The sequence below is a fragment of the Phoenix dactylifera genome, chromosome 13, assembly GCF_009389715.1.
Source record: "Phoenix dactylifera cultivar Barhee BC4 chromosome 13, palm_55x_up_171113_PBpolish2nd_filt_p, whole genome shotgun sequence".
NCBI lineage: Eukaryota > Viridiplantae > Streptophyta > Magnoliopsida > Arecales > Arecaceae > Phoenix > Phoenix dactylifera.
The window spans coordinates 10,604,911-10,616,093 of record NC_052404.1 but is presented as its reverse complement, the minus strand read 5'-3'; the positions used below and the strand labels follow the sequence as shown (position 1 = coordinate 10,616,093).

At 42.3% G+C, this 11,183-nt stretch overlaps 2 protein-coding genes across 3 annotated transcripts; both read right to left on the bottom strand.

Moving 5' to 3' along the window:
- On the bottom strand, window positions 1-2,684 carry LOC120112908 (pentatricopeptide repeat-containing protein At2g37310). Its single transcript, XM_039133053.1, has one exon. It carries the CDS (start codon window positions 2,366-2,368, stop codon window positions 386-388), a length of 1,983 nt encoding a protein of 660 aa, XP_038988981.1. The 5' UTR covers window positions 2,369-2,684; the 3' UTR covers window positions 1-385.
- A 704-nt stretch (window positions 2,685-3,388) lies between these two features.
- LOC103706634 (CDP-diacylglycerol--glycerol-3-phosphate 3-phosphatidyltransferase 2-like) lies at window positions 3,389-9,524 on the bottom strand. 2 transcript variants are annotated; one of them, XM_039133051.1, is made up of 7 exons: window positions 8,683-9,524; window positions 7,227-7,324; window positions 7,066-7,116; window positions 6,787-6,900; window positions 4,276-4,332; window positions 4,099-4,187; window positions 3,389-4,000 (listed from the first exon to the last, which is right to left on the bottom strand). In XM_039133051.1, exons 1-7 carry the CDS (start codon window positions 9,227-9,229, stop codon window positions 3,880-3,882), a joined length of 1,077 nt encoding a protein of 358 aa, XP_038988979.1. In that variant the 5' UTR covers window positions 9,230-9,524; the 3' UTR covers window positions 3,389-3,879. The 2 variants fall into 2 exon arrangements, with proteins under 2 accessions (XP_038988979.1, XP_038988980.1); XM_039133052.1 differs by having other exon boundaries at window positions 4,099-4,184; window positions 8,683-9,522.
- Window positions 9,525-11,183: the final 1,659 nt, after the last annotated feature.

Genomic DNA, 11,183 nt, shown 5'->3' with positions numbered 1-11,183 from the left:
TACAATTCAAGGACTTTCTCATTTCTCATGCTTCAACCTTGTTCATCCATATGATACCCTCTGTTTTCAGAGGTTTTACTGTCCAGTAAAACATAAAAACTAATCTTTTTAACTTTTGCCAGCCACCAGTATCCTTCGATTACCATTACGACTCCAAGGGTTTCTCATTGTTTAGGGAAGCAATGAGATTGATCCTTCAAAGATTACCAGGACCTATAGACCGAGGACATAGACTAGTCAAATAGCTAAATCTAGCATGCATGCAGTCCAGAACAAGTTCAGCCAGTTCAGGGCTTCAAAGTGATGAAGATAATAGCAATTCCATAAGCAGTGCTTTGAGAAAAAGATGAGAGTCCTCTGATGCTCAACTGCAGTCCAATGGCTTTCAACAATCACTCTCCTCATCCAATGCACAACTTGAAACGTAACCCTCTTCTGTCATTAATCTAACCAGTCCTTCAAGCACAACATAGATTTCTTCAGAGCACCTATTTGATGTACCTCGAGCTACAAAGACCTGCAACCCATCGCTCATTTCAATCCAACTACAACCTGGAATCTTTGCCAGACCAGTTCCCCTCATCTTATCCCTCACCATGTCGGCTTCCTCCCATTTCCCAGCCTTCGAATACAAATTAGCCATGACAATGTAATTCCCTGTGTTCTCTGGCTCGATCTCAAATAACCGGTCAAACACAAACCGCCCAAGCTCGACATCGCCAAACATCGCTGCTCCATTGAGCAATGGACCCCATACCTTCGCATTTGGCTCAAAGGGCATCTTATCAATAAACTCCACAGCTTCTTTAAGCATCCCTTTGCGGCTAAGGACTCCAACCATGCAAGCATAATGCTCAACTGCTGGAGAAATTCCATGTTCCAGCAACATAGCATCAAAAATTTGGCGAGCCTTGTCTACCACCCCGGCATGAGCACAAGCAGAGAGCACTGCAGTGAAAGTCACAGAGTCTGGCTTAATCCCAGCATCGAGCATCCCAACAAACAGAGAGAGTGCAGCATCAGCGCCTCCATGAGCTGCATGGGCCGATATGATTGCAGTCCAAACAATGACACTTCTAACCTTGGTTCCCTCGAAGAGCCTTTGAGCTCCCTCGAGGAACCCAGCCTTGGCATACAGGTCAATGAGCGCAGTTGCCACATAGACGTTCTGATCACATTCATTCCTGATGCAGTAGCCGTGGACCTCCTTCCCTCCCAGGAGGTTCGAAAAGAAGGAAAGAGAGGGAAGAACACTTGAAAGAGTTACTGAATTAGGCCTAAAACCAGAAGCCTGCATCTCGCGCAATAAATCCAAGACATCGTTGTGACGGTTGTTTTGGAAGAGACCGGATATCACAGCATTCCATGTACTCAGAACAGGATTCACCACTCGCCAAAAGAGCTCCATTGCCCGATCCACAAACCCATAGCTCATATACCCAGTTATCATCACGCTGTAGCTGACGCCATCCTTCTCGGCCATCTCTTCGAACAATCTCCGAGCATAATCTAAGCTCCCACACTTGGCATACAACCCGATGATCGAATTCCACAACGCCGTATCCATTTCAATCCCATTCTCCACTGCCATCCGGTGAACTCTGATACCAAAAACAAGGTCCTTGAGTTCAGCACAAGCGTGCAACACGCTAACCACCGTGACCCCGTTAGGGACCACGCCGTCCCGCCCCTGTTCCATCTCCTGGTATAGTCGCAGGCACGCGTCGTAGTTTCCACCCTGAGAATACCCAGATATCATGGAGTTCCAGGAGATGATATCTCTTTTGGGCATCGCGTCGAACAACTTCCTTGCGGAGGTCAAATCGTCCGTCCGAGCGTAGAGCGTTGTCAGTCCATTGGAGACGAAGAGGTCGGCGTCGAGCCCAGCGCGGAGGGAGAAGGCGTGGACCTCCCTTCCGGCCAGGCGGGGGAGCGAGGAGGTGGGGAGGGAGGAGAGGGACTTGAGGAGTGCGGAGAGGGTGAAGGCGTCGGGGGCGAGGGAGGAGGGGAGGGACGCGAAGAGGCGGATGGCGTCGAAGGGGCAGCCGTGGAGGGCGTAGGCGAGGAGCATGGCGTTCCAGGAGAAGAGGTTCTTGCGAGGGACGGCATCGAATAAGCGGCGGGCCTCGGGGAGGCGGGCGGAGCGGGAGTAGAGGGAGAGGAGCTTGGAGGCGAGGAAGTTGTCAGGGAGGACGGAGAGGAAGAGGAGGCGGGCGTGGAGCTGGCGGCCCTGGCGGAAGAGGCCGTGGTCGGCGCAGTGCTGGATGAGGAGCCCGTAGGCGCGGTAGTCCGGGCCGGGTGAGGAAGCGACGGCGGCCAGGGCGCGTCGGAGGGCTTGGTTTTGTTGGAGGGGCGCGGAAAGCCTCATCCATCCAAGCCAAACTGGGATTGGAGTTGGCGGGAATGCCCGGTGATAAAGATTGATTTCCGCAGAACGTTTCGTGTTTCATACTACGGCGTGAGATACACGTAAGATAACGTGTACATGGCACCCCAGTGAGAGTTGAGGCTTTGAGAGGGAAGACATCATAGCCGGACACAATCCTGATGACTGTAATTTTCTTTTTTTGATAAGCAATCCTGATGACTGCATCAAGAAACCTAATGTTCAGATACCGTATGTACCACCGTGCATAAAAGAACATTATCATGTGCATAAAATGATATCTATATTCTGCTGGACGAGTCCTTCAAGCGACATTGTGGAGAGAAAAAGCGAAAGCTGGTTCGAAACGCACTTAACCCTAACCCTCAAAAGTGAAGATGCAAAGCGAAAAAGCGAAAGCTTGATCTGTATCTGAATTCTCCTGCAAAGTTTCGCCTGAACCAAAACCACTATCTGCAAAAGATAAGGACAAGAATATACAGCTTAATGAAGAAGCCATACCCCAAAGCCTACTGCACCAACACCGAATTTCTATCAAATTAAAACCAGCGACCAATCCCAACATGGAAGTATTGGAAAAACTCATATAGGCGATAATGTCCCATAAAAGCAACGATCACCATTCACTAATATCATTGTTCTGAGGAGCTCTTGGCTACAAGTTGCCCTACAGCAGATCCTACCTGACCAGTCGGAGTAAAAACTTATAAATGACCAAGTTAATACACAAAGGACTTCATATTCAACAGAGATCCACCATCTGTCCCACCAGAAAATAAATCACAGGCTGTAAGCTTGAAAGCAATTACAACAAACAGAACAATCCCAAATTGCAGGAATCATACCTACCATGCTTCTCTAGGATATATGCACCATAAAGATTGCGCTCCACTATCTATACTTTAGACTGCTTGGTATTTTTTTTTAAACAAAAAGGCAACTCCATTCTGAACGATATTAATTAACAGATAAAAATATCAATATGCAATGATACGCTTTCAATTATAATGGAATAGATCTTTCTGCAAAAAATGTGGAGCCTGTGCCTGATCACTGACGTCTTTGATTCATGTAACAAACATCCTATAATCAAAATCTTTTGTTTTCCAAACAACCATAAAATGTTTCCAACTACTCTCATGGCCCACCAAGGTTTTTGTCCAGGGAAATTTGACAAAACAGCAGTAATTGTGATAAGATGTAAAAACATCCACTGATTCTTATGAGAAAATTGCTAACCAAACAAATGATGCAGTATACAATGAATGAAATGTTTGTGCACCAGCCTCCACGCTGTAGAATGATCGCATCACATCCACCAACCAGTCAGCTTGCTTTGATCAATAAGAAAAAGGTCCCATTAGGCCTGGAGAAACCTGCTAGATTAGGAGCCTACTGCCGACTGACAAGTTGATGACACTCGGACATCCCAAATGTTTATGAATGTAGTCCTATAGCATTGAGGCTTGTATCCATCATGAAGTATTGCACAATTACTTAAGCAAAACTCTCCATATCTTCCTCATGTAGACAGCTAATGACCATACGGCAAGCCCAGCAGATACGTAAAGCAAAACTATACCAGAAGCAACCAGAACACCCGGCCCTGTTAGACTGCAGAGTCATTGAAATTATGTTTAGTGAAGTATTCTGCAATTAATGCAATAAAGTAAAAAGATCCTAAAACATAATTAATCATTTGGAGGGACAACCTGGAATCTCTGGTGGCAAGGAGGATGGTGAGAGCAGTCATTTGTGTTGCTGTTTTCCATTTCCCCAGATTGTTTACTGCTACAGCCTGCTATTAGGCAACACAGGTCAATATCAAAAGTTTACATATGTTGGAATGATGAGTGAAAATAGACAGGCAGTTGAAGTGAGAAAACAACCTCAAGAACTTTACTATTCTGAGATGCAGCCCACTCTCTGACAGCTGACATTGTTATCTGCAGAAAAGGATAATAAATGCTTGAGTTAGCACATAATAATACTTCTGCTAATGCCACAGTTACATACCGAATCCTCTCCCTCAACATCACAATCTAAGCACATAACAATCCAGCATTGCTTTGTATTTTTTATATAGAACCCTTGTATAAGTTAAAGTTTGGATAATTTTATTCTGTAATATAAAATGGTAACCCTACCAAAGAATCCAACTTTTAGTTTTTATATTCCAAAAGAGAGGAAAAGAAAACATCTTAATTAAGCGTTGCAGAATATAAGCTCGAACTTCTTTTGTCACTGGTCAACTCTAATATAGTTGTTATCTAAATATAGTTAATCGCTCCTTGAAATCCTAGGCATGGTATTGATCCAAATTCTACATTCTGAGAAGAGAATAAAGCGGGCCGTCCCTGGATTTCATATATGTTAATTTTATTATGATCAGTAAGAGATAAAATAATCAACTTCTCTTCACTACCAAATAACTGATGAGATCCAGCAGTAACTTTACCAATAACTGGATGTTAAGCAAGGCACGAGATGTCAAAGTGATTAAACTTCATTTACTGTTGCTGTATATGCACATTCACGTGATTTCCATTTCTTTATCCCTCAGTCCAACAGAGGGTTTAGTAATCAGCAAAGACCTTAAGAAACCGATGTAAGGCCTTATAGGCTTATGAAGGAAGAGAGGAAAGAAATTCAGTTGTTGCTCATACGCTGTGTGAAAGTAGAAGCTATTTACTGCACATAAATGCATTGGCAAGTGGAGGTAATCTGTCTACTTTATGAAATTATCATGAATAATTACGTGTGCCGTAAGTATGGGAAGCTTTGACGGTAGAGGAATATTCAGGTAGGAAGATAAAAGGTAAGACCATAAGCTTAAATGAAATAACTTAGTAACCAGCAGAGTTGTGAAAGTATTGGTTTGATTTGGTCAAGTAATCTCCTCAATGAAATCCTAGATATTAGTACAGTGATATATAAAAGGAAGAATGTAATAGAAATAACAGTCTGTAAGCAGAATTAAAATGCATGTTATCCCACAAAGGTGAATTAAAGTTAAAATGTACAATGAAGATCAGGAAGATGCTAGTTGAAAAGAAATTTTAAAAGGTCACAAAAAGCTTAAAGCTGACACCGAAGGGTTTTGTACCTACTCAGGCAGTTGTTCAATTCATTTAAAGCAAAACAAAGGAGACCTGACATAGTTTCTATTAATATACAATAGGCAGGAGGCACAGTGCCACGTGGTTTTATGGTGCATATTGGGAGAGGAACATTCATTGAATGTGCATACAGAATGTTATAAGCATGAGGGAGAGTAATGGCAGGTACTAATAGCAATAAAATGCTATTTTAGTTTTCAAAGAGCAAGTTGCTTGTCTGGTTTCAGTGGGAACTCTAATAACAACAAGGTTATTGCTTTTTGAAACCAACAATTTCATGAAACTTAAACAAGGATATTAATTCTTCATTCCTGCTCCTCCAGCAGATATTGATAGAATTCGTGATCTGGTGCTATTATTCCTCTTCATAGTGACAAAATGTCATTGGGGATTAGAAAGTAGTTCTATTTTACAGGGTTGGATAATCTGTGTTTGATCCAATAAGAAAAAAACTTACCTTGGCAGGGCTAAATTCACCAGATGTTAGAAAGATCCATTTTCAGAAAGCAGTATTTTGCTAGAGGATATCCCGCAAAATCACCTGCAATACAATTCTAAAATTTTGTATGCTTACTAGGATGAGGCGTGGGATGGGATGATACAAATAAACTTAGATGAGTGTAGGCTTACAAAAAACTTTATAATAGATATTCATTTTGGTATAAAATATAAGATGACTATTTAGCAAAAATCTAACATGCTCTTTTATGGAACTTTCAGATCCCAAATTGATCATGATCAAGATTTTAAATGCCAATGGGACGGCGGGGCGTCCCACTGTCCCGAGTGCTGGGATGACACGTCATCCCAAGTTTCAAGATAGAATGAGTCGGGAAATAGACCGGGACAAGCCGGGACATTCACCATCCTCAATGTTAGGGTGTCCCGTTCCACGAAAAAACTAGGACAGGCCCAACACATGGTATTTAAGACCTAGGGTTTTGGTTAAACTGAAGTCACATTCAGAGTTTACTGCTTAACATTCACAACTGTACCACTGCATTCTTTTATAATAAATGTCTTTTAGCCATCAGATAAGTCAGCTGTAATTTGGCAGGAAAAGATACAGTATAGTCATTTACAACAGTCATTCTAAAACCAAGTATCCATATCAATCGCACTATAAATAACAATATGGTAAACTTAACAGGATAGCATGGATGATTTACAAACAGTGCAATACCAAGGTGAAGAGATGAAGGCACCAATGACCTGGAACACAAAACAGAGAAAGCTAGCAGTTTATTAACACAACAAATGAAGTTATAAATTGGTGATCACCTCTCTACCAATAATGGCAATTGAAGGTACTGTCAGAAGCCATGGTACTTCTCCAAATGCAGCGACTTCCAAAGGTCTGGTACACAATAATACTAGTGTGGCAGCAACCATAAGCTGCACTCAATGAGCAAAATAAATTAATAGGATTCTTAAACTGTCATTGAAAAAACATAAAAAGGTACTTAATGTCATCTTCTTAATTGATCTATAAAATTCAAGCTATCCAAGATTCAATAATGACAGTGCAAGCAAAAGAAGGCACAGAAGAAAAGGAGAAACCTTATCGGCTACAGGATCCAAAAATGCACCGAAAGGTGTCCCTAAGTGCATCTGATAAACAGAAAAAATGTTACAGCAAGCAAACATTCTGTCAAAGCATAAACAAGTATAACTGGGTTAACATCCTATATATGAGACATTAAGTGATACAGGGTACAAACCTTGCGAGCAATATAACCATCTAGCCAGTCTGTGACAGCCGCAGCAATAAATATGCATGTTGTTGCAGTTGTTGCCCACCAACCATTCATGTAAAAGGCTAGTGAGGAAATGAAGATGTTAGTCTCATCAAATGCAATACATACATAAATCGGAAAAAAAATCCCCCATGCAGCATAGCAGTAGGAAAAAAGGGACATGCATAGATACAACTGATACTTATATGTTCTAAGAAAACAGAATTACAGAACATACATTCTTCAATCTGGAATGTACACTTATATTCGACCATATCTGGTCCATGACCAATAAACCTTACTCCCAGAGATCAATATGTCACGTTCCGAACAGATTTTACTTACACAAAGTGTATAATCACAATAGTTGGACGAGGACAAAAGAACCCACATGGTGCTAGGATTCGAGGATTCATATTCCACTATAGTTAGTCAGGTTTGAAATCGGATTTCACTCTTGATTTTCAGCATATCCAAATCTGAAATCTTAGTTACGCATCTCTTGTTCTTCTAAAGAGATAGATAAGCTCCCATTAACCCAATTTTTTGCTGCCTCATCCAAGTCCAATTTTTTATTCTGACGCATCCTATAAACCCTTAGAAATGACAATCCTGCATGTCATGGCAATGGCTTTACTAAGAATGATCGCAATTTTATGTTGGTCATCCTACCTATCTGAGGTTGAGATGAAAAAAATTGTAAGAAATAAAATCACTTTTGCCTAATTTCTACATGCATTTAGCAAACCCTCAATTCCAAAAACTTTCTCTCTTTTTCCTCAGGACTACAGAGATCAGTTGTAGTGCAAACCTCCCCCCCCCCAAAAAAAAAAAAACAAAACAAAACAAAAAAAAAAATTGGGAATTATTCTTTTTTTAAATTCCAAAGCCAAGCGAACAATGGTGGTATATATTTGCCTCTTCTCAATGAATAAAAGCTTCAGCAACCTATGGTTAAAAATAATGGAAGAATATATGAGAAATTATGAGAATTGCAGATTTATTCCAAGATTCTATAGATGCATGAGTTGTCCAACAATCATGCTTGTTTCTAAGGATGCAAATTTTGATATCAATCTTTTGAAATTAAGAACAGATCCTTCCTTTGTATGGAAGAACGCAGATTCAAATCACATATTATGTTAACAAATTAACAAATTTGTATCATCTCCTGGTTTTAATGTTCAAATATTGCGGAATCAACAAAAGAATAGGGGATCGGGTAAACATGGCTTGAATCCCAGAAGAAAATTCGAAAAACAAGCATCGCCAGCCAGCTAAAGGTTATGAATCAATTCCGCAAGGGAAAAAAAAATATCACGGTGAACACCAAAATATCATCTTTTCTTGTGAATCAGCAACCAAACAAGCAAACATGAAAGAAACGTATATAGATGTAGACAAATTAAAAGGAAAGAAGAGAAAGACAAAGTAGACCTACTGCTTACGAGAAGAGGAACGGCAGCAACACGACCGATTGTAAGAACGGTGGGCAGCGTCAACAATCTTGGTGAACCTTGTTGCCCTTCCTGCCTATAACCCCCATTACTCCCCACCTCTCTTCCATCAATTGGGTGCTGATGAAGGGAACTCATCACGTTCCCTTGGGTCACCTTGCCCTCGCCACCGTTTCCTCCGTACGTACCGCCGGCGGTCCACTTCCTCGCACCGAGCGAGCCCTCCCCGGCGGCGAGCGTCGCGCGCCCAGATCCGGACCTCATCCACCACCAGCCGCCCTGCCCCGCGGATCGCGGAGCCGCACCGATCCCCCCTCTCCCCGATAGGGCGACGAAGAGCCTCCTCCTCGTGGCGCTCGACCTATTGATTATGGCGCCAGCGTTGGGGCGCACGAATCCTGGGGAGCGGGGGACAAGGGGCAGGGGCCTCTTCCGCTGCCGCTTTCCATAGGTTAAGGAGGGCGGATGGTGGCGGGGGGCCGGGAAGGGGGCGACGGCTTTAAGGAGGCTCGCAGGGAGGGGCGGAGGCATGGATTTGGAAAGAAAAAAAGTGGAGAGGGGGGCAATTTTATTTGAGGTTGGGGACTTTATTTGGGGATTTGAGGGGTTGGGGGATTCTTTGTCCCCCTTGGCCTTTCTTTCCTCCTACGCTGGAGAGAGAGAGAGAGAAAGGCGGGAGCGGCAGCGTGATGGTGAGTTCTGATCCAATGCCAGACTACCACGAGTTTGGCTCAGCCCTTACCGCATCCGAAGGAAGCTCAGAACCATTCCGGAAATCCCGATGAATTCCCCTGCTGCTTGCCACCCAATCAGCCGCAGCATCGGCCTCCCAGTATATATATGTTCAGCCTTAAACACCTCCAATTTGGAAATAGAGTGGTATTTATCAATGAGCTGAGGATTGGTGCAAGGTGGGATAATACGGTCATTAATCCAAGTAATAATAGCAGTGGTCAAGTCCCGCTCTCAAATAAGTTTTGTACAATTGAAGGTTATGAAAGCTACGTTGAACCCTTTCCAGGTGCACTAGAAGATGGAGCACTCGCTTCTGAGTGATATTTGCCGGATGCTACGAGAGTGTCGGGTTCTTCAGGTTGGGCATGTCTTTCAGAAGGCGAACCAGACGGATGATTAGATCGTCTCTTTCGCTTTACACCACTCCAAAGAGTTTTTTTGGATTCAACAGTTTTTTTTTCCTTTTACTTTACATTGTTTGCTTGATGCTGATATAACTAGCAGTGCTTATGCTAGGATAGTGTGAGCTGCCGATTCAAAAAAAAAAAAAATCATTTTTCGAGCAGTCCTCAGCTATGTTACAGAAACTGAGACTACTGAGAGAGTTTTTGAGCTAGTCATATTTCACCTTACAAGTTGTTTGCATCGAGGTTGGCTCCGCTTCACAAGGCTATGGTAAATGATTGAAGTGGATGGAGGAGGCAACAAAAAAAAAAAGCCTATCTTGGAGCAGGATTTTTGATATTACATAATAGCATGCCTATCTTGGTCCATATTTGCACGGAGAAAATTATTGAGCCAATAAATAAATGGCAGGGTATGAAAAATTTGATTATCAAACCAATAGATGGAGAACATAACATCACGAGAAAAGGAATAAACTGTGAGAGAAATCATGATTATCTACCAGCTAATTTTAGAAAAAAACTCATATTATCAAGCTTGGGTAAAAAGGAATTGTATATTTTTGGCTTCAACAAGATGGTAATGGCAACACAATTGAGAGATGATATGCCTCGAAACCAACCACTGCTTATGCGGCAGACGCACTAGTGAGAGCTTGCCATGAAGCTTTCGATCGACTAATCAAAGTCTACCACACGGCTAACTCTAGAAACACACGGAGAATCTGTCAAATTTCAATCTTTTTCTTTAACTCGTGAGAGCTCGGCCATGATTGCAAACGGTTTCTATAGTTGCATGATGAATGAGCTAGATGCGCGAATGAAACACTCGCACACGATCTTCAAGACGTACAATCAGTTACTAGAAACGGTTGATTCGTGGGCTCAATTCTCTCGGCGACAAGTGTCGTCGACCTTTGTCTATATAAACAACTTCCGAAAGATCTTTTAGGTAAATGCTCTTAAACTCCTTTATTCCTTTACACTGTTGCTCTACTATTCTCGTAACACCTCTACTGTCTTCTGGGAGATATTATGACTTAGGCATTAGAGAATTCTCTATCGGACACTCTTCAGCAAAAGAACTTTTCTATTTTTGCTATTTCAAGTTGGATCCCAAATCAGAACGAAGGTTCGAACAATGCCTTCATTATTTAATATGGCCTCGAAAGTAACTAATATCAGAACCATAGTCATTCGAGTGTAGCAGCCACCTAACCATCGTCGTGGAGATGAGTTATGATCTTCGGCAGATCTTCATGATTTGAGCAGCCAATAGTCCGAGCACTCCAGCAGCCTAGCCAGGTTGAGCAATTTCCAGTGGCAACAAAAGAAGGTCCCTAACT

Excerpts from the sequence above, each read along its gene's own strand:
- LOC103706634 (XM_039133051.1), bottom strand. The coding sequence starts at position 9,229 with ATGCCTCCGCCCCTCCCTGCGAGCCTCCTTAAAGCCGTCGCCCCCTTC. Across the intron at positions 7,325-8,682 it reads CGTTCCTCTTCTCGTAAGCA|CCTTTTACATGAATGGTTGG; the intron begins GTAGGTCTACTT and ends TTTCCTCACTAG. Across the intron at positions 4,188-4,275 it reads AGAATAGTAAAGTTCTTGAG|CAGGCTGTAGCAGTAAACAA; the intron begins GTTGTTTTCTCA and ends GTTGCCTAATAG.
- LOC120112908 (XM_039133053.1), bottom strand. The coding sequence starts at position 2,368 with ATGAGGCTTTCCGCGCCCCTCCAACAAAACCAAGCCCTCCGACGCGCC.